The following is a 22,540-nucleotide window of genomic DNA, read 5'->3' on the forward strand; positions in this document are numbered from 1 at the left end:
AAACTTGATAAAGATGGTTTTGCAGAGCACCAAAATGCCTTCTACTTGTCTGAAGCAGGGCCAGCGGAGTTTATCAAGTTCGAAAACGACTTCATGTTTTCTTTGTTTAAGACGATCCTCGCAACAGCGGGCGCCAAGGAAGAAAGATCAAGAAAGAAGGCTGGCTGGGGAAATCTCTCTAGTTTGTCCAGGTGTCGTCAACAAAATAACAATAATCTTTACTTTTTCCTTGAACTTGTATGTTGTAAGAAGGATAAAAAAACATAAAATATAAACAGCTTCATTCTGCAAAGCGAAGGAAATTATTATTACCTCTTGAATTTTTTGGCTCTCTCTTTATGAGTTTCCTAAAATTTTATAACTTTTTTTCAAAGGTATTATATGATCTCTTTGGGATAAATGTAATATATCTCACTATAAATTGTCTGTAAAATTTGCTCTTGAATGTTTGAAAAACCCGTGAAAGTCGATATTAGTTTTCAATTTCTTTTTTCAGTTTTCAACGCTAAGGCCCGGCATGAAAAGATATATCATGGTCGCATTATTTACTAAAACTGAATAAGAACTTTATAGCTAATAAAATATTTAGTTTGTTCAGTATTTCTGTACTGAAAGAAATGGAATATAAAATTCATAGTTTGCCTTAAGTTTAATTTGATTTCTCTTGCAGTTAAAGATGTTCGTACACAGCCAATGTACAAACTCATAATGAATTCTATTCCTTTCCTCGTTGTGGCATTTTTGTGTAAAATCTTTGTATCTCAAACAATTGTTTGGGATGAAAATTCTCTGTCTCGTCCAGTAATAACTCGTAATCACCGCAGGCTTAAAGGCTTCACCTTCAACACATTTCCCTCTGCCAGTCTGGTGTCTTGTGGCTTGAAGTGTCAAAGAAACCCTCGATGCGTTTCAACAAATTTCCGCAGAGTTTCAAGTTTGGACGAAACCGAAGGAGTTTGTGAGTTGAACAAAATGAGCGCACTGCAGCTGTCGATCCAGCTTATAGAAGGAAAAGAACCAGAGTACGACGAAGAAGCAGTGTACACTCAATTTTATGACATAAAGGTAAGAAGAATGCTTTGTGTTCAGAAAAGGAAAAAAAAAAAAAAAACAGACGTACGCGGATATTCTCGATGTATCAAAGCAGGCGGGTTCACATGCAGGTTTTGACAATGCGAAGACACTGCCAAATACTCTCAACTACTTAAAAATGGTTTATTCTGCGTCTGGAAAAGATTTGTACTACTTTTTACATCAGTCGATTCTTTCAATTCAATTTATCCGACTACCAATACGCTATAAACATTTTCTAGGTCATTTAGTTCGTTGTTGCCCTAAAGGAGCCTCGAGTAGAGGAAAGTTTTGTTGAATTTTCTTTTTGTTTGCCTGCAGTACCACTGTCAGCTGACCGGCTGTTTGAATGCAGGCGCATGCAAGTTCATTAAAGAGTCCAGTGTCTTCAATCGCAAATGCAAAGAAGGCTGTGGAGGTATAAATACTGTGGAGGTAATTTGTCAATTATCTTTACACAACTTGAGGAGAACTAATTTGATACGAAGAGAGTGGTACGAATTTATTTCTCCGTTTGCTCCGTTTTCACCTAGAAGTTAGTCCGAAATACTCGGCTGCGCGTCGTATTTTCAATTGTCTTTTCAGCGTTTGCAAATCTGGTAAAACACGGTCTCTCGTGTTTGATATATTACGTATTAACATTGGCAGGGCTTGAAACGCTGCTTATAAAGCAGTTTTTAACAAGAGCGAGGTTTATCTTACGAGTACACGCTTTTGTATCAACTCAGCTAACAAAGTTCTGTGGAGATGCAAAATAAAAGGGGCAACATTTATGTTTAAGTCACACTTGTTTTCCTCTTGTATGTTTATATTAGCCTGTGTACAGCCGCCCCTTCCCCTCAAATAAATCGGGGAGAGAGACTCTCTCCCCGATTTTTTTGAGGGGAGGGGACGGCTGTACACAGGCTAATTTATATCTATGTACCATGCACATGCAACTCTTAATTACTCCATATGAAGATGTTCATGAATAAACTTTAGGTGCCAGATAGTAGTAAATATTGTACAAAGCATGAAATCAGTTTCCCATAGATGCATACAATGATAGTATGGGTAATCAAATGGTGACGAGTGAAATTACTAAATAATCAGGCGTGTTTTTGCAAAATGCTGAAGAACTTTCCCAACCTTTAGCCAGGGAAATTATCAGAATTTTGACAAAACGCAAGTGACATTATTTCTTAATTTTAAGAGTATACCATTTGATTACCTTTTTATGCCATGGGTGACAAATAACGCTGACAACATTGGGTTTTTGACTTGCTTATTGCATCAAGAAATTAATTTCGTGCCAAACGTTGCCATGACAGTCATGACAATTTTGTAATTTCGCACGTGAAATTATAAATTATCGCTGAAATTTTGCACCAAAATTAAGGAGTAATTTGTCACCCATTATATTTAGCCTATTTTGTAGTTGAACCGCGCTAATTAACAATTAGACCCGTAGCCCGCAAGCACTACGAGTCAATAGCCCATGAGGCGAAGCCGAATGGGCTATTGACCCGTGACCCTTGAGGGCGAAGGGTCTAATTGTTTTAGTATCACCCAACTAGTCGGACTGCATTAGTCCATTAGTCGAGTGACACTAATGATAATTAGTTAGGTTGTTGATGGCGTAGCTAAAGCAGTTAGCTTAGAAGCGAACCATCGAATTATCCTGAGGAGAAATATGATACTCAGCTAAGGAAAAAGAATATTTAATATGGAAGGAAATTTAAAAAATTGCGCAAGTAATTCCTAACTATAAGTTCGCAGTTAAGTTTGTGGTGGTGTCGTCTCTGTTTGTAATGAATAAAACAAGGATTGGAGATTCAGAATTACCGCATTACATGTTGTTAGCAATTTACTTTTCGGGTAACCCACCTTCAACTATTGCATCTGTAGTATCCAACGGTTTTTCTCTAGATGATTGCAGTCTCAGGGCAGGGGCATAGCGCGCATTTTTCATGGAGTACGCACTGAAGAAGATTAAATAGAGCACCGACGGCGTGCTGGAACTATTTTATTTTTAGAGGCTCGGAAACGGTTTATTAATGTTGTTTGTATATCCCGTTTAATAGCCACACGTGTCCGCATTACGTACCTATTATTTTATGAAAAAGAATAATTCCATATTACGTAAAGGTTAACTCGCGCCAACCATCATTCACTGGGAAATTCACGGGTTTGCTCATAGAGCACAACGACCAGATCAAACAGCGGCGGGCTTCGTCCAAAACACAAGACTGATTGGGAAATTCCCTCTAGTCAGTTTTTAGCTATCACTCAGCAAAATTAACAATAACTGATGTCAAACCGATAAAGGGGGTTGGGCAATTTTCCGAGGCATGAAATTATTTCTCACCTTTAGATTGTGGCCAATAGCTTGAGGAAGAATTTTATTTTTTAAGTCAAACACAGGGCCTGGATGCTCGATTTTTCCCCATGGCTCCCTTTGCCCTCCCCTTGCCCTCCCCTTGCCCTCCCCTTGAGCCGTTTTTACTGGGCAGGAATTGCTTTTTTTTTTGGAAATTGCATAACCCCCCTCTCAGAAAAATACCATTCTGTCCATAACCTTCACAAATTACTTTTTGTTTAATTATCATGTTGAAATAACGTTTCCCTTCCAAAACATTTGTTTTCACGCATAACCATTCCCGCTGGGTATAAATTCAAGGTAACAACAGTATCCAAAACAAGTTTTTTTTTATATGCATTATTAATACACATACAGTAAAACACGATCGAGCACAGTAAATGTGTTTCGAAATGGCCTCCATTTAGTTCCGTTTACTGGTTTTAGTAGTTATGCGTGAAATCCTATTATCTCAAGCAACTGCTTTTGAAGAGAATTCTCTGTCTCATTCTGTAATAACTCGTAATCATCGCCGGCTTAAAACTTCACCTTCAACACATTTCACTCTGCCAGCCTGGTATCTCGTGGCTTGAAATGTCAAAGAAACCCTCGATGCGTTTCAACAAATTTCCGCAGAGTTTGAAGTTTAGACCCCTGAGGAAAACAATCGGCATCAAGAACCAATTCAGCCATATAATAAATACAAGTTCAAGAATTTGTTTATGCATGCACACTCGAGTTGTCGAGTACACGCCGGAAGTTTGGAGCGCATGAATGAAGCAGTAAGAAATGTTCGAGGCGATAGCCAAGAACAACTCTAGCTTCTTGAGAACTCTCCAAACATCTATGGTGCACCATAAGTCGAACGTGCACATCTGAAAGTATGAAACAACAGTTTTATAACATTGACGGTGGAAAATACCTTATTACATGAAATTTTCGCGACACGTTAATTTCGCGAATTTCGCGATTAAAAAAAAAGTCGCGAAATTAAAGTGACGCGAACGGTAAGTGTCGCAAACATAACATAACGCGAAAATGACTTAAGTTATGTGACTGCTGACATATAGTCCCCCGCCCCGTTGTGTTTTTGTTAATTTGACGTTATTGTATCTTTGAAAAAGTTTACTAAATTGAAGGACATGTTAAAGTAACATTGCCAAGTAAATAAATTGTGTTACCCAAAAACGCGAAGTTAAAGTGATTCAAAACTGACACAAATTTTTCGCAAATCGCGGAATTTAAGTGTTGTGAAATATGCGCACCTCAAAAATCGCGAAATAAACGTGTCGCGAAAATTTCATGTAATAAGGTACATCAAAACCTTCGCCAAATATGAAAGGAATACAATATCAGAAGTGATTCTTTGTGTGAAGGAATATATATCAAACAAGAAATGCTAGGTTTAGTTCAGTTTCACTGTACGAAGTTTGTATCCAATTTCGTGACAAAATATTTCTAAACTCGGGCCACCCGTGAGGAAAAAAAAATTGCGAAAAAAAAAGCGATTTGTTCACGCTATCAGCATGCACTACTGGGTTAATCCACGCTTCCGTGCACTGAAATTGACTGTGCGGATATGTCAGCTATGTTATAATAACAATGTTTGGGACATAGGGAAGTTTTTTAAAGAAGCGCGCGTTCGAGAATGATATATAGTTCTTCTTTTTCATTTCTCATTTTTTCCAGGCATTTGACCGCATTGTATGACCCTATTGCCTGAGGTAGGTCAATTAAACAACAGTTTTGGCCTGCATGGAGATGGGAATTTGACCAACCGAATATTCAAAATGTCTAATACTTGGGGAATGACAGGGGGGATGTTGAATTTTCGTATTGACTGATACACAACAATAATATCCAAAAGCAATGAAATTTTTCAAGTCTTCCATGCATTATTAATACACGTAAAGTAAGCACGCTCGGGTAAAATAAATGTTTACATGAATTTAAAATGGATTCCATTTCTATACTCGTTGTGGTGTTTGTGTTTGAAATCCTATCATCTCAAACAATTGCTTGGGATGAAAACTCTCTGTCTCGTCCCGTAATAACTCGTAATCATCGCCGGCTTAAAGGTTTCACCTTCAACACATTTCACCCTGCCAGTCTGGTATTTTGTGGCTTGAAGTGTCAAAGAAACCCTCGATGCGTTTCAACAAATTTCCGCAGAGTTTCAAGTTTGGACGAAACTGAAGGAGTTTGTGAGTTGAACGACAAGGGAGCAGTGTTGCCTATCGAAGGAAATGAGCTAGAGTTTGATGAAGAAGCAGTTTATATTCAATTCGAGGACAAAGAAGTAAGAAAATTCTGTTATGTTTACCAAAAAAATGAAAACAACGCTGTTTCAACATATTTTATAAATGCGTGTACTCGAAGCATAAAAGAACAGGAATTCACCCGTCACATACTGAGTAACGTTTCTGTTGCATTTTCCTCGCATTTCTCTGCAGCACGACTGTCAGCTGACCGGCTGCTTGAATGGTCGCTCATGTTCGTTCATTGAAGAGCTGAAAGTCTTCCATTGTAAATGCAAAGGAGGTAAATTGTCAATATCTTTATAATAATTGTATAATAATGGTCAAATATGTTTTACTGTGGTGTATTGGGGAACGCCTTCACTGATACACCCAGGCATACTAAATTACAAAGCAGAAATTGTCCCATTTAACTGTTTACAGACGTCAAGTTTTCTTACTTCATTTGCACTATGGATCGTGCAAGATCCTTGAACACGGTCCCAGGTGCTACTGGGTATTCCGGACCTTCCGGCAGCCAATGATATCCAAGCACATAAAATTACATTATTATTAAAAACTGGATTATTGGATAATGCAATTCGAGAGTTTTCATTGGCTTAGCCTTCATGTTAAGATTGCGTGTGATTTCTTTAGGCGTTTTTATTTTATATTTGGGAGATGTTTTTAATGAAACAATTATTCCACTCGCGTTTGTTGGATTTCAGATGATTATAGCCAACTCATATCCAATGCATGCTCGTGGAATAATTGTTAATTATCTTAGTTAGCAGAGTGACTTTCTGTTAGCAGACGAAATATTCTAGGCCAAGAGACGATGAGGAGTAAGAGAATGAATTTCCCATTTAGGCCTCATTCTCTGGGTAATCTCTCCCATGTAATGGAAAATTTTATGTACTCCTTCTTTTTCAAAGGAGTCACCTTAAGGCAAAGGCAACAGAAAAAATCAGAATATCGAGACATTAAGGGTGCTTGCCATTTGTCAGAATGAACTGGTTGGGATGACATGTCAAATAATGGTAAGGGTTTTTCCAAAATCAGCAAACCAACCAAACGAGATGGCGCTTACCATTTGTAATTCAATTTCTCGTAATTGTTTTCGGCTGACGAGAGACTGGAAACTGGAAAATTTAACAAATGGTAAGGAAATTTCTGCCATTCCGTTCCGTGCGGAAAAAGAGGACTACCTCTGGAGGTAGTCTACAATTTCCGAACGGATTTTCCGGAAAATTACTATTCCATTTGACTTTCAACTGAAAGTTCCAGATTTTTGGCTAAATGGTAAGCACCCTAAACCTTCTTTTGTTGAGCATTATTCAGGACAACCATCCCGTTGATTTTTACTCAGTGAGTCCAGTACCTCTGGGTATGGAAAGCGGTGCAATCCTTGACTCGCAGATAAGCGCCTCATCAGTGTACTCGATCACTCATGCCGCCCAGCAGGCCAGGTTACATTTCAAGGCAACTGGATTGACTGGCAGCTGGTCAGCTGGTCTGAATGACATGAACCAGTGGTTGCAAGTGGATCTTCTGCAGACGACTGAGGTAACACGCATAGCGACGCAGGGGAGAAACAAGGTTCATCAGTGGGTTACAAAATACAAGCTACAGTACAGTGAGGACGGACATACCTTCAAGTTTTACATGCAAAATGGAGATCATTCGGACACGGTATAAATACAATTACTCTATTTTTACTATGACCCTAGTAAAAGAGGGAGGGGTTTAGGGGAAGGGGGGGGGGGGGGTTAAAGTTTCCAGTGAGTGTTGCCTTTAACACACTGGAGTATTTTCAAGTATCCCTAAAAATGACAAAGCACGGGTCAGTATGTGATTTTTAAACCAAGCTATGCATTGACCAAGCTTTATTAGACACGGTAAGTAGGAGTAAAACAAGACAACAATTGGCAGAGGGGACGGGTGAATAGAGAGGCTCCGACAGGGACTGAACACAAAGAAAAACAGCATGCTCAGATAACAGAGACAGTTTTTAAATGATATTGCTTGTGGAAATTTATTTCAAGTTTGCATCTAAAAATTTTCAATTTTCCCCAGATTTTCCAGGGAAACACAGACACGGATACAGTTGTTTATCATGACCTGTACCCGATTATTGAAGCTCGCTACATTCGCGTCCTTCCGATGGAGTGGTCTAGACACATATCAATGAGAATAGAGCTTTATACTTGTCAGGGTAAGTTGAAACTGAGGTTTTCTTTCGTTGTAAACATGTTCTAAATCTAGCTCAAGAGACCACAGTTTGATTACGAAAACTATGATGCAGCGAATGTCTTGTTTTGTAGGTTAAAGCTTCAAGTTCCACCTCTCAAGTCGAAAAAACAGAGATAAATTAAGATTACCAACTATTAAGGAGAAGCACAACTGATTTATCTTCTTAACATCAAAGCGTGGTGATTATGGCTTTGAAAGAAACAGTAAACACTAAGTTCCTCTTGAGGACAAGATCAATTGTAACATTTTTTAGCAAATGCAAAAGCTGTATTAAGTATCTAGGTATATACCTTGACGAGCATCTACAGTGGGAACCCCAAATTCATCCTGTAAATAATAAATTAGCAAAGAATGTAGGTATAATCAATAAGCTAAGATACTATCTTGATTTTCATATGCTCAAACTGTTATATTATACTCTAATTTATCCATACTTCAACTATGGTCTTGCCAGCTGGGGTGCTGCTTACAAAACTACATTTAATAAAATCTGCACTAAGCGGAATAAATGTATACGAAGCATGTACTCTGCTCATGGCCGAGAACATGTCAACCCCTATTATAATCTTCTTGGAATCTTGAAATTTGAATATATTTACAGACTAAAAAGTATCACTTTTTACATGTAAACTTAAGAATGATAAAAGTAACACCCCAGCTGTACTACTGGATATTCTCACACCTGCACTATGATCAAAGGCTCACTCATATAATACCAGGTATGCTGCAAATCAAAACTTCTGTAATGTTGTTGCGTGATGCGTGACATAGCCATATATGGGACCTTCCGTATTTGCAAGACCATGTGCGTTGTAGGGTTGGTGAAGTGTATCGAGAAGGAGCGCACGGATTAAAAGAGTGCAAAGATTTGAGATATTTTGTCAGTTGTTCAGTCCTTGTCCGCCTGTCGAACCCGCGGGGAGTTACACTTCTTTGAGCTATGAGTACGCAGTAACTATATGGTATATCTACATTTAAATTCTCCGCAATAAAAATCTGGGAATCTGTCCCACCAGAACTTAAACGTTTTCCATACATGCTCTTCAAAAACTGGTATAAAAGATTCTTACCGACCGCTCAAAACGGACCATAATTTAACTGTTAGCTATATAAGATAATGCTGTACAATATGCAGCACATCGTTTTCCTTTTATTCTAATTTGCATTTATGTATGTCTTTCTTCTCTTACGATAATAATATCGTCTTTAATGTAAATATTAATTTAAATTACACTTAACATGCGGCCAACGCCAACTTATATCTGCATGACAGTGACCAACTCGAAAACTCATTGGCTACTTTGGTCACTGTACACAACGTTAACTAAATATTGTTTCTTCTAGTTAATTTCTATTTGTATTTTGTTTCTGTATCATGGTAAATCATCTTATGTTAAGTCGTCTTCTGTAAACAGTGTGCAATAATAAAAACTGAAACTGAAATTAGCCGGCCTGATTTTGAATAGACAGGAGGATCGAGGATTTTGTTACCCTCGTTAGTTGCAGATATTCCTAATATTTCCAAGAATTTTCTACTGCACTATCAGCATACCTTTGCACAATAAATATTTATTCTCTCGTGGTTGGTCAATTCCTACAAGTAGATTTCCCTTTCTTCCCTCCTTCACTGATTTTTTCCGCTAAGAGCCTGCTAGCAGGCTAAGTGGAGAATGATCGATGACGCACTTTTCCCTTTCGTAAATGGTCGTTGCCATTTTCGCGAAAAAGAAAAGTTGCAAGTCACCCAAGAAAAGTTGCAAGTCATTTCACTCCTCACGGGAAGATATGAAGTCAATTAATTGACCTCGCTCCCAATGTGTGGCTTCATAGCTCAGTTGGTAGAGCATCGCACCGGTATCGCGGAGGTTATGGGTTCGAATCCCGTTGAAGCCCTGATTTTTTTATTTTTTCAGGCTTCTTCTTTCCAATTGCTTAATTGGAAAATTAACTGCGATGATCATTCTTCACTGTCATCTACAACCGCAGTTCATATATGAATTATATCACATAAACTTCACATCATTTCACTCCTCATGGGAAGATATGAACTCAATTAATTGACCTTGCTCCCAATGTGTGGCTTCATAGCTCAGTTGGTAGAGCATCGCACCGGTATCGCGGAGCTCACGGGTTCGAATCCCGTTGAAGCCCTGATTTTTTTCAGGCATCTTCTTTCCAATTGCTTAAATTGGAAAATTAACTGCGATGATCATTCTTCACTGTCATCTACAACCGCAGTTCATATATGGATTATTTCATATAAACTTCACATCAGAGATTATCAAGGTAATCTCTTGGTCACCACCCAATATCGAACTCAGAACCTCTCGCATGCTAAGATACCTCTCTTACCACTATGTACATCACCAGGTTGACCTGCCAAATTCCTGCAAAATTTAATTATAAAACGCGACTTTCCTAGTCTATTTTACTTATGGTATTGCCCTAACCGGGGAGGGCGAGCATTTTTGTTTCGTTTTGTATGTATGAATGTAACCATGGTAAATAAAGATCTGTAGATGCTGTGGTTTTGGGTGAAAATCTTAGTCCAAGAATCTAGCCAATCAAGTCATGTTTTTCATATTTTAATAGCCACTCTTCCTCGTGCCAAGGTCTCACCGGGTACTATTAGTGATAGAGACAGGCGGAACTGGAGACGAGAATGAAGTTGTCGATGCCGTTCAGTTGTTTTTGTTGTTAATCCACTTTAAGGTTTCTTACTCATGATCAAATAAACTTGGTGCTAAACTTATTGGTAGATAAAAAGAAAATTGACCTTTCAGTTTAATTCAGTCACGTTCCTCTCCTTGTCCTTGTATTCTCTCTGTATTTATTTCGCTGCCTTTTTGGGAAACTAAATAAGTTCTTATGAAAAAGTAAACAGTAGCGAGCGTCCGTAATTAGAAAAGCGTGCTGCTTTACTGCGCATTATTAAAACACTTTTGAATATATCCTCTCGCAGTAAATGTGTTCCAAGATGAATTGGCATATTTCGCACCTGCCTGTAGTTTTTGTGTGTATTCTTGCATCTCAATCAATTGCGTTTGAAGAGAATTCTCTGTCTCTTCCCGTAATAACTCGCAACCATCGCCGGCTTAAAGGCTTCACCTTCAACACATTTCACTCTACCAGCCTGGTATCTTGTGGCTTGAAGTGTCAAAGAAACCCTCGATGCGTTTCAACAAATTTCCTCAGAATTTCAAAATTGGACGAATGTGAAGGAGTTTGTGAGTTGAACGGCAGGAGCGTGTCGTTGCCTATCGAAGGAACAGAACTAGAATACGAGGAAGAATCCCTTTACACCCAATTTTACGACATGAAGGTGAGGGAAATATTATTTTACAGATAAAGAAAAACTAATTATATTCACCCTTGTAGTACCTAGATACAAATGAAGATGTGGTCTTCCATGTCATTTTTTGTTTTGCTTCGCTTGATGTTCACGAGTATTATATTTGTATCAAGTCTCGCTTTACGAGTATCTGCTAAATACGGATACCTCGTTATTACCGAAAAGGGTGTAGTTAAGTGAAGAGCCCACAAATAATTGACCTCAAAGGTAATAACAGTTGGCCTCAATGGTAATAAATGACCTCAATAAATGTAACAACATTTGGTCGCTAAATCCAATAACCCTTGGTCTCAAATTTAATTTTTCTAGGTCAGTTGAGAGATGACCGAGTACACATTCAAAACTTTGTTTTTGCAATGCGTCATTTTTGCTCCAGATTAAGTTTGATTATTAGCGAAACATTGTTTGTTTGATCCAAAACAGAAACCAGGTGTTATTATTCCCACGTGCTCTTTACGGTTCTTCGGGTTCTTCGGTCAGTTGTTACCGAGGACCCAAAAGAGATTGATTCGTAAGATAAACGTTTCTCTGCAGCATGATTGTCAGCTGACCGGTTGTTCGAGTGGAGGCTCGTGCACATTCGATGAACCGTTGAAAACCTTCAGTTGCAAGTGCAAGGGGACCTCGAGTGGAAACTATTGCGGAGGTAATTAACTTCTATCAAGATTGCGGTATGAAAGCGAGTTGCTGTACAGGAAAACATTACTAATATGACCTATTTTTGCAGCAAAAACTAAAAAATATCCTTTTTATAATTTACTCTGACGGCGAATTTTTTTGAAGCAGTGACTTGGAGGAACCCCACCTAAACTTTTGAGTGTAAATGAGTTGTTGTCATCTTGGGTAGCGTAAATTTAGTTGAACAGACCACCAACACTCCAGCTCAGAAACCCTCCTGTGTACTCAACCAGGCGCCATACTGCCACCACTGGTTCAATCAGTATTTGACTTAAAGGTAGTTGTCCCCCTGGGTAAGTTGCAACCTTCAAGCCCGTGTACGGAAGAGTTTTCAAAAGACTTATTTCCTACAGATATCAACCATTGCGCAGGTAATTCTTGTTTGAATGGCGGATCGTGCAGAAATCTTGCTGACGGCACCGAGTGCAACTGTACCAAGGAACAGTACCGGCAGGGAATGGGAACAAGGCACGTGCTAAGATTTTACATTAGGGGAACGAGTACGACACAGAGTACGGATGCGACTTTTCAGTTCTAGTTTGCAGGCTGTACCCCGGGTGATCGTCAGAAATTCTGAAAAGAAACCCTAAGAGGTACCAAGATCCTGTTTTGTGGAGGTGGCTTGAAATTTTTTTTCACGTCTAAGAGGTACTAATTCTAAAACAAAACATTATCTCCTGTCATATTTTTTTGGGCTCAATACCCTAAAAGGTATTGCAAAAGCTCCCGCTGTGGATCTTTTGAGGCTAAATATCCTGAGAGGTACCAAAACCGCTTTTTTTCACCCCTGAAAGGTACAACGAGCGCCCCCTTCCTTTTTATATGGGGGGCCCCCCGGGGCTCCACATTGTCACGTTACATACTCAACTCATCCCATGAGCTACACTCTCTGCCTAAAACTAAGAGAAGAGTGAGGGCTCTGAAAACGTCACTGGTTTGAAATTCGCAAATCGTATTCGTACCCAATCAATCCAATCTAAAGGTTCCCTATTTCTTGAAATAGGAAACACAGGAACCTCAGTTTACTATAGTTATACTTTTCGAAGCACGCGCTATTTTTAGTTATTTGTACCTCACTGGATTGTGGATCCATGCCATAGGTCGAACGTCATTAACGCTGTTTTGTGAACAGATGCCTTTTCAATTTTATTCAATTGTTATTCATGCATTCGTAAATAGTTTGTAATTAGTTTTTTATAGCAGTTAGTTATATGAAATTGTACGTCCAGACGTATGACTGGGCATGTTTCTTTTGGTATTTACTATTTATTAATAAAGAATTCTTATAGGTTAAGGACCTAGTTTTATTATTTTGTGAGGAATACGGACAAAGTTTGTCGAGCTAGTTGAAACCCACGAGTAAGCTAGATTTGGGCTAACCAGGAATAGTATATTGGGCTTAAGACAAGAACGTGAAAATTGGTCCATTCTCTGTTATGAAATCTTACAGTTTACGAAAATCACCAGAAAGTCAAGTCAAAGATAAAGCGATTTTCGAGTGGGTTTATGTGCAAAATCTCCCAGTACACATATAATCCCAGACTCAGCTAGATGGAGGTTCCCTGGCAGGGCCGTACATCCCTTAAAAAAAAAACTGGCCATGTCACCAATTTTTCTGTTACCGCGCCAGAGGATTCGTGAGAATTTACTTACCTCTGGTCTTGTGAAACAGAAAAGTCTTCACTAGTGTTGAATGTAGCCAAAAGACCCAGGGCAAATTTAATTCAAAACTCTTTCTTCATTCAGTGGCGTGTCAAGCACCCCTCGGTATGGAAAGTGGTGCTATTGGTGACTCGCAGATAAGCGCCTCAACAACTTATGCCCCAAGTTACGCCGCACAGCAGGCCAGGTTACATTTCAAAGCAGGCGGAGGGAAGACTGGGGGCTGGTCAGTTAAAGTAAATGACCTCAATCAATGGCTGCAGGTGGATCTTCAAACCAAGACAAGAGTAACACGGATAGCGACGCAAGGAAGGAATGCCGAATACAACCAGTGGGTTACAAAATACAAGTTACAGCATGGTGAAGATAAAAATACACTCCAGTTTTACAGGCAAAATGGAGATCATTCAGACACGGTATCACTATTATTATAGACTGTATAAAACATCGTTAAGCTTTTCATTCATTCATTCTGTTTATTTGCCTTTTCCCCCCATGAATAGGCCCCCGCGAGTCTACTCGACAGTGACTTGACAATACAATGGCCGGGGGAGGGGGGTACTCCCTTATATGGGCTATATAGGTATGTGCGGCCCCAAAGATATGGTTTTTAGCCGTTTCGGTCAGAAATAGGTTATCAATTTTGGTCTTAAATAGGGTATGGTTTGTACGCTCTAGTCCTGAATTATATATGTTTCTTTTAGAAGAAGCTATCCTACTCAAAAAAGTATATAAACGTTGCCTTAAACATTGGTCTGAGCCAGGAAACTAGGCAAGTCGAATCGAATTTTTGGTCAGGTCATAAACAGGGTAAGGAAAATCGCAGATTTTGGTCTTAAAGTGGGTAAGTAGGATTTTGGGAAGAAAAACAGACAATTAACTGCTTACAAAAGTCACAAGGCTCTCTCTCTTAAAAGTGTCTGAAACAGATACCTTCAGAAATACCCATTCTGAAATAATGCAATCGTAAATATCCGATGTTGATTTCATTTCCCTCAGGTTTTCCTGGGAAATACAGACCGAGACACGGTTGTTTTTCATGATCTAAGCCCGAACATTGAAGCTCGCTACATTCGAGTCCGTCCAACGGAATGGCACACACACATATCCATGAGAATCGAGCTCTATACTACTTGCTAAATTAAGGTGAGGCTCATTTGTGTCGAGAGTTGTGTCCCTCGTTCACGCAATCAAAACTATGGAGACTTGCTTGTATCCAGGCTTCCGCGGTACCTGGGGATTTCAACATCGTAATTTATTAGAGCAGTTTTCATTGAGTGTCGTAAAACCAAACCAATTACTTACCAATTAGACTACTCAGCCGATCTGAAACCGTAGTAAAAACCAAACCAAACCCAAAGTAATTGCCTGATTGCCCGATTCGACACTCTATTGAAAACAACTCTATACGCGAAACGAAACTGGGTTTACAGGTGAATAGGTGAAGCTCTAGGGAAATAACGTGGTAAAAACCTCACCCAACAAATTGGATTGGCGGTTTACACCTAAATTTCCGGCAAGGCGAACAAGTTGAAAACACGAGCTGGTGAGGCCAGGTCGTGAGTTTGCTACGCATGATCAACCTGAAATCAACTTAAATAGAAACGAGAAAACTAGTTATTCAATTTCCTACGTGTTGTTGTTGTTGTTGTTGTTGTTTTTTTGCAGGTTGTCAGTGTAAAACAGTCGACGAGAAGAAGGTCCCTGTTACTATTAGTGTTGATGACTGAAATCAGCAAAAGCAAAGTTCCTCTCGAAACTCACCACAAGGTCACGCAGGAGAACTGAGATGAATCTTACGCGCATTGTATCTCGCACTTTCTCTTGTGTTCATTCTCAAGTCGATTTTTGACCCTTATATTCGTTTATAATATTGCCTGGAAATACAAACGTTGTAGTGCTGATTATGTAACATGAATAGCCATTAAAAATAATTCACGTCATTTATCAACGATTAGTATGTTATAATAAACACAGATTTGTTTTTACAAACCGTAAAAATAAATAAATAAATAAAAATATAAAATAATAATAATAATAATAATAATAATAATAATAATAATAATGATAATAATGAAAGTGAAGAATGATCATCGCAGTTAATTTTCCAATTTAAGCAATTGGAAAGAAGAAGCCTGAAAAAATCAGGGCTTCAACAGGACTCGAACCCGTGACCTCCGCGATACCGGTGCGATGCTCTACCAACTGAGCTATGAAGCCACACATTGGGAGCGAGGTCAATTAATTGAGTTCATATCTTCCCGTGAGGAGTGAGATGATGTGAAGTTTATATGAAATAATTCATATATGAACTGCGGTAGTAGATGAAAGTCTCTTGTCTTTATTTACCCTGAAGCAGGTTTCGGGGTTCAAGCAGTCTTTATATGGATCTGTCAAGTTATTGTCGAAAAATGTTAAGTCCTTCGCTGGAAGAAACGTTTAACGCTCCAGCGAAGGGCCAAAGTTTTTTCCACGAGTCTTACACCAGAGGGGTTTATTTACTATGATCAAATTCGAGACAAGCTTGAGAATGTACTTTGTTTTACTTACTGCCGAAGCAGGGCAAAAGTTTACAAACCGCTTCTGAAAACAATTGCACTCAGTTATGAATTTATCAATGACACACAAAGCGTTGTTTTTATGGAATGTTGGGTACAAGGATGGTCGCTTTTCGCTTCTTTCTCTTTCTCTTTCTTAGTCTTATCCTTTCCAGGCCAAGACTAAATGAAAACACAAATAGAAAACACTTCACTGAGCACCGGGCTATTTCGTTAGGCCAAGTTTAACAAGAATTTCTTGTACAAGGCCTTGAACAGCAGCTTCTTCCGCGCTGGTGGAGTTTTTCGTATTCACAAGTCCTTGAAGAACATCAATGAAACCTTGCCAACCATTTTCATCTGCATCACTAAGCGGTGAATTTGAAGAAATCAGTCTTTTGATGATTCGCAAAAGCTGCTTCTGTTTCTTAATGTCAGCGGTGCTCAACGCCTCCGCAAAGCACTCCATGTTCTCCGTGCTCAAGGAGTCCTCGTATATCCCTCCAAACAGTTCGACCATAAGGTACAAGCACCTACACGCGCTGTCTCTAACATCCGGGTCCTCGTGACAGAGGTAGTTGATAAGCACGCCAGTCATGTCGACCAGCGGTTTACTCTCAACAAGAAGCTTCTCAGCCAGCTGTGTTTGAGCCTCGTTTTCAGGTCCTGGCTCGGTTTTCGCTTGCAGAGCTTTGCGGACCTCTCTGGAGACGTACTTCAGTGTGTTGTTCAAAGAATCAAGAAGGGGAAGTAACATGGCCACCGACGCGTCGTTTTCATCGTTTTGAGTTGAAGTAATATCTGCGAACACCGACACGAGGCTGTCAATCAAACCTTGATCGTACAGCGAGGACACATCAACATCTTTAGCAGACACTAAACAGTCAAGTAACCCAACCATGCTCAGCACCATACCTCTGTCCACTCGGTCAGTGTGGGCCTGGAGGACCTCGGACACGGTGAGCAGAAGCTTTTGATTGATGACTGTGTGGATGATATCAGGGCTACGCTCCAGGAACGACAACAACAGCTTCAGGCCATAGGCTGGCAAAGGATCCTGGTCTTGAAGGATGAGGTGATACTGGGGCAGTAAGTGGTCATTAATGACCTGTCACAAAAGAATAAAGATAAAAAACTCACTGATTACTGACTTAACAGGTGGCCAAGGTGAACTCCCTATTCTTTATGTATAGAGCGTTTGCACATGACGTCACGGCAGCCATATTGGTGTTCCAAAACAATGAAACGGCGGCCATGTTGGTGTACCAAACCAATCCTGTAGGAGTTGAACTCTTTTCTTATTTAAACACTTCCTTTTGTCTCAATAAATTCGCATGTGTGAAAACGCTCTATAAATCTACTACCGTTCTATCGCGAATGCCGTTCTCTTATTGGCTACGCTACTAACTTTTCTGTCGTAGGGCGAAAGCTTCGTTTTCAAAATGCTTTACGTCAACGCGAAAACGCAAAGCCGGCGTTTTCAAATTCCTCTGGATTGAAGAACGTTTTGGAAAAGCTTCGTTTTCGTGACGGATCAGTGTGGACGTTAGGCCTAACTGTAGAAATGAAGCTCCGGCGTAGAGTGGACGCTGTCTTAATGTTGAAAAGGGCGGACGAAATCTTTTTAGAAAGAAACAGGTGAATAGCCGGCAGATTAACCGGTGGAGATAAGGAAATAAGTGGTGATTTTTGCAGCTAATTACTTTTGACGACCCTAAATTCTCCTACGGGACATTATAGAAAGAGCAGGAAAAAGTAAGGGGTATTTAAATGTTGAACAGCCTGTCCTACCTCGTTCAGTTTCCTTGTGCTGGCCAACACATCCTCAACATTACTGGAAGAATTATACACATTCTGGCTATCTAAATACAGCGACGCTACATCAGCAAACATCCTGAAGCTCAACACTCTTGTATCTCCACTAGAACTGCTCATCAGCGCTGCCAGATGAGGCAGGATGTGTTGCGTGACGATAGCGTGATACTGCAGGAGTATGGGAGGGTGTTGCGTGATTGCTTCAGCGATGGACAATACCACGTTGATGAGATCTTCCGCCGCGTTCGGACCAGCTGCTGAGCCAATGCTGGTGCTGCCGGAGTCAATGGAGATTACATGCGACAAAAGCAGGCCGACATTGGCAAGAAATTCTTCATTGGTGACATGAGAACGGAAAGCGTGACTTGTTACGAGGTGTAGAATGATTGACAGAAGCGGGAGGTGTATTCGTAACTGTTTGGCTTGTCCCGCTGAGGGATGCTTCCGTCCTTGTACCGCATCCAGTGATGCCAACACATCGGATAGAATACCAGGCATGGCATCCACGATGGCAGACACGCAGAGATTCTGACACTGTACGAGATAGTCTCGACTTTCTGGGCTCTCTCCCTTGACAGGGGTGCCTCGCTTCAGCTGGCGCTCAATATACATGACAAGCCTTGACTGACAACACAACAAAAGAGCTTCTGGACTGGACTGTACCATGGTCAGGACCAACAGAAATGCTTTCCCGCGAATGACCATCGAGGGACTCTCAAACAGGTGCAGACCTTTGGTGATCAAGTCTCGTTCTTGAACAAGCCTTCGCATCTGAGGTCTCGTGGACAACAGCATGACAAACATTGTTACCAAGCCTTGTTGGATCTTGGGCACACTGCTGGATAAGGCTGCGCTTACTGCCTTGAAACCCGCCTTCTCTATCACATGTTGGAAGACAGACGGCACGTGGCTTGTCAAGCGACTTAGGGCTGAAATCGCTGTGACCTTCTGGGCATCAACAGTGCAGTGAGTGAAGAAATTCCAAAGAAGCTACAACAAAAAAAAAAAAAATCTAAATTTTCAATAAGATCCTAGTTTCCTTTATAGGAGGTTATTTCAGTGGTCACGCAACGCACTGCAGTGTTGCGTGACCACCCAAGTACAGTGGAACCCTGTTAATCTGGTCACCAACGGGCCACAAAAATCTGGCCGTGTTAACAGGGTGGTCGTATTAAAGGGGTTCTTCAAATAAGAAAATGACTGACTAAACTTTTGCTCAGGCCAGAATGAAGTGGCCGTAATAACGAGGTGGCCGTATTAGACGGGTGGCTGTAAGGCAGGGTTCCACTGTACCAGCTGCGAAGGAGATTGATAAGATTCACGCTACTGGAGTGATGCACTCAATACAGAAGATGCTACAAATTTTAAATTAAGTGCTTCTCTATTCAGTTCTGACCTGAGCTGTATCATTTGTCACAAACTTGTTGCAATGCCTGCCATGGGTAGATGCCACATTCTCAATTGATTTTGCAGCAAAGTGTTGGACCACAATGTCTTCACCTTCATGAAGACATCTGGTGATGATGGTGTATGTAACTCCTAAAACAGACAAACCGAAGTTATGTTGAAGGAATTTGACGAATATATCATAAATGATAAATTTTCTGTAACAGAAAATGTCTGTCAGCAAATGTGAAGTGTCAGTCCATGGATTGTATGTCTGTTCACAGCGACCAGAATACTGCAGTAATAACTGTACTCATCTGAAAAGGTTTATTTGACAGGCACGTGTCTGCTCTTTAGTGTTTCTTCTCATAAGCCAGTGGCACATGTAAATGTTCACAGAGCGTTACTTACAATAAATAAATTGCTCGAATTTTCATTGTTAAACAAGACTCACACATCAGGGGTTTCACTAATGTTTTCAGTAGGAAAGATTTTGCAGCTAGGGAAAACTTTCTGAACTCAACTTCTATATAAGAAAAGCATTCCTCTAGGTGGTCAAAACAGGCAGTGGGTCCATTTGCCCAGTGCTTGGCCATTATTAAAACCTCTGATACATGCAAAAATTACCTGGCACATCCCACTGTGGAATTGCACAGCCCAAATTTTCCTCTTGAGTTGCAGCATAAAACAGAAATTCCCCCAGTGCTGGCAACAGATGCTGCTTGAGCTTGGCATTCCGAAAATTGTCTCTAATCACTTCTGTCAGTACTGTGAACACTTCTGTCATGTTGAAGTCCTCAGAAATCATGGTAGCATTACCAGCTAAAAGACTGAGGGCATAACCTAGAAAATGGGGTGTTGAATTAGTTTCAGTTTTGTTTAACAGGGACAGCCGCCTACTAATCAATACAACTGCTATGCATAATTAGGTAGAGTAATGCCACACTTGAGTCAAACCGTCCACACAAAGCTTATTCCAGTTTCCATAAAATGGAGCAACTAAGATTATCCCTGCTTGGGTGCTAGTCCACTGTAGGTAACATATTTTCAGGTTGCCCTAATGGCAAATGCCAATGACCACTTATACTCCTGAGGGGAGAGGGGCATTGTGAAAGTTAAATGTCTCGCCACTGAAAATAATACAGTGACACCCCGAGCCAGTGCCCAAAATGGGACTGCGCCATCTGTAGTCCAACATCCTGACGACCCAGGTCACCATACTGGTATCTCCCACACTTGTACTAAGATAGCTATGTAAAGCCAAAGACGAGCCTGTAGGAATACAGTCTTCATTTACAATGTAGAGGAAATCTCCCTCCATTATACTTGATCAACAATACAGTGAACTCTCTCTAAGCTGGACACCCACAGGGTGAGCTCTGACTGTCTACCCTACAAAGCTGTCTGGCTGTCCCACATAGAGTGAACTCTATAAAATGTCCCCCATAGACTAAATACATAAAATTGCACTAAGCTGGACACCCTTAAGGCCAGCTCTGACTATCTACCCTACAAAGCTGTCTGGCAGTCCTCCATAGAGGTGTCCTAAACAAGAGACATTTGGCCAGGTCTAGCCAGCAGACCACAGTGCCAAAGACAGGTGCCTACTCTATCGTGATGTCCAACTTCACTTGAGAGAGTTGACTGTTTTGATGTACTCAGTGGTCAGTATTGCACTTACCAAGCCTTGCTTTAAAATCTGCAGAAAAGCCAGACTTAATCTGCCTCAAAACAGCAGATATAAAATCAGAATCAAAGATAACATTGGCAATCTCTCCATCACGGCAGAGTGATGCCAAATAAGATGATGTGTGCAGTTTACTTCTGTGAAGAGCAGCAATAGGACCAGTAGTTGATTTGTCACTTTGACACAACAAGCTTCTGATAGCACTCAAATGCTCTTCAAATTTAACTTCTGGAAGGTCTACAAGTTCTCCTGGTTTCAAAGGCTGACAAGGCAATGCCTTAGAATCCCACTTAGGAAGGGCAAATTTCTTGATTTTTGGGTTGTCAGCAATTGGCGTTACTATAAAATCAGATGGGTGATTGGCCAGATCTGAAATGCTCTTTTGATTTCTACTATTTTCATCTTCCTGCACTCCCAGCACCAAAGATGAGTTTAATTCCTGAACTTCATTTTGAGTAGGTCCATTCTGTTTCAATCCATTGAAGTCCCTTTTATTGAATGTTTGATTCTGTTTCAATGGCGTTGACCTATTGCTCTTTGCTTTAGAAGCTGAAGCATTAGAGTTCTTTCCAGCCTGTTTTGATGTTTTATCTGAGTTGGAAGTACTGTCATACTGATCGTCTGACTTTGTTCGTCTTGCTACTGTTTGTGTTTTCCCTAAGGATTTATTTTCTCCATTGCTTGATGCTGAATCAGCAGTATGTGGCCTGCTACTGAAGGTGTATGTTCCTTGCCTGACCACTTGGTCTGGCAGATTCAGCACATCATTGTTCGAGATGACCTTTTCTTTGTCTTCATTGACAAATCCACTGGGTAAGTGTTCATCTGACTCTTCTGGCCGTGATTCTTGTTGGTCCTCAATCGCAGCTGCTTCATCATTTCCTTCACCAGACTTCAACTGATGTTCCAGTTCACCATTCCAAAACTTATGCACTATTAAATCTCTCCAGCCTAAACGTTGTTCTGGATCCTTCACCAAGAGACTTTGTATCAGATTGTCAAGCTCTTGTAACCCGTCATTTGTAACAGCCTCTGTTTTCAGTCTGAGATGCGGGGAGTCATCTCTAAAGATTTTTGACACAAGCTCTGGAAAGGAATCTGCAACAAAAGGTTGTTCGCCCATAAACATTTCATATAGGACACAGCCAAATGACCACAAATCAGCTTCTTTGGAATAAGGCCCCCCATTGAGTACCTCAGGGGCCATGTAATGAGGTGATGGTTTAGGCCTTTTGCCTTGCTCCCTCTCAGTGCCCCTATAATTTTGGTCCTCGTCGTCACCATCAGAGTTCTGTTCTTGTAGCAAATTGTCATAAAAGTCATCCTCACCCTCTACTCTGGCAAGTGCAAAATCACTTAACTTTAAGACTCCTGCTCCATCAAGCATGATCCTCGATGGCTTTAAATCACAATAAAGGATATCAAGGGAGTGAATGTAGAAAAGTGCTTTTGCAATTTCAACTCCAAAACATCTGACAGTCTCTTCGGGAAGGCATTTATCTTGTGTCAAGACAGCGTCCAAGC

General features: G+C 40.4%; 3 protein-coding genes across 3 annotated transcripts in view; 2 read left to right on the forward strand and 1 right to left on the reverse strand.

Moving 5' to 3' along the window:
- The first annotated feature begins 4,952 nt into the window (after positions 1-4,952).
- LOC149106531 (uncharacterized) lies at positions 4,953-7,120 on the forward strand. The gene is made up of 2 exons (XM_089297921.1): positions 4,953-5,950; positions 7,016-7,120. The coding sequence occupies exon 1, from the start codon at positions 5,364-5,366 to the stop codon at positions 5,913-5,915; it is 552 nt and encodes a 183-aa protein (XP_089154047.1). The 5' UTR covers positions 4,953-5,363; the 3' UTR covers positions 5,916-5,950; positions 7,016-7,120.
- LOC149106532 (EGF-like repeat and discoidin I-like domain-containing protein 3) lies at positions 6,494-9,336 on the forward strand. Its single transcript, XM_089297920.1, has 2 exons — positions 6,494-7,338; positions 7,723-9,336. The coding sequence occupies exons 1-2, from the start codon at positions 6,946-6,948 to the stop codon at positions 7,903-7,905; spliced, it is 576 nt and encodes a 191-aa protein (XP_089154046.1). The 5' UTR covers positions 6,494-6,945; the 3' UTR covers positions 7,906-9,336.
- A 6,779-nt stretch (positions 9,337-16,115) lies between these two features.
- LOC110048099 (inactive serine/threonine-protein kinase ULK4-like) overlaps positions 16,116-22,540 on the reverse strand; it is a 6,783-nt gene continuing 358 nt past the window's right edge. The window contains exons 1-5 of the mRNA XM_020753882.2: positions 21,011-22,540; positions 19,957-20,172; positions 19,340-19,482; positions 17,920-18,933; positions 16,116-17,236 (exon numbers count right to left, since the gene is read on the reverse strand). The exon at positions 21,011-22,540 is cut by the window's right edge and continues 358 nt beyond it. Of these exons, the coding sequence (XP_020609541.2) occupies positions 16,355-17,236; positions 17,920-18,933; positions 19,340-19,482; positions 19,957-20,172; positions 21,011-22,540 (3,785 nt within the window). The 3' untranslated portion in view covers positions 16,116-16,354. The remainder of the gene's footprint in view (positions 17,237-17,919; positions 18,934-19,339; positions 19,483-19,956; positions 20,173-21,010) is intronic.

This window comes from Orbicella faveolata, unplaced genomic scaffold (assembly GCF_042242905.1).
Source record: "Orbicella faveolata isolate gen_17 unplaced genomic scaffold, um_ofav_v1 contig_3, whole genome shotgun sequence".
Lineage (NCBI taxonomy): Eukaryota > Metazoa > Cnidaria > Anthozoa > Scleractinia > Merulinidae > Orbicella > Orbicella faveolata.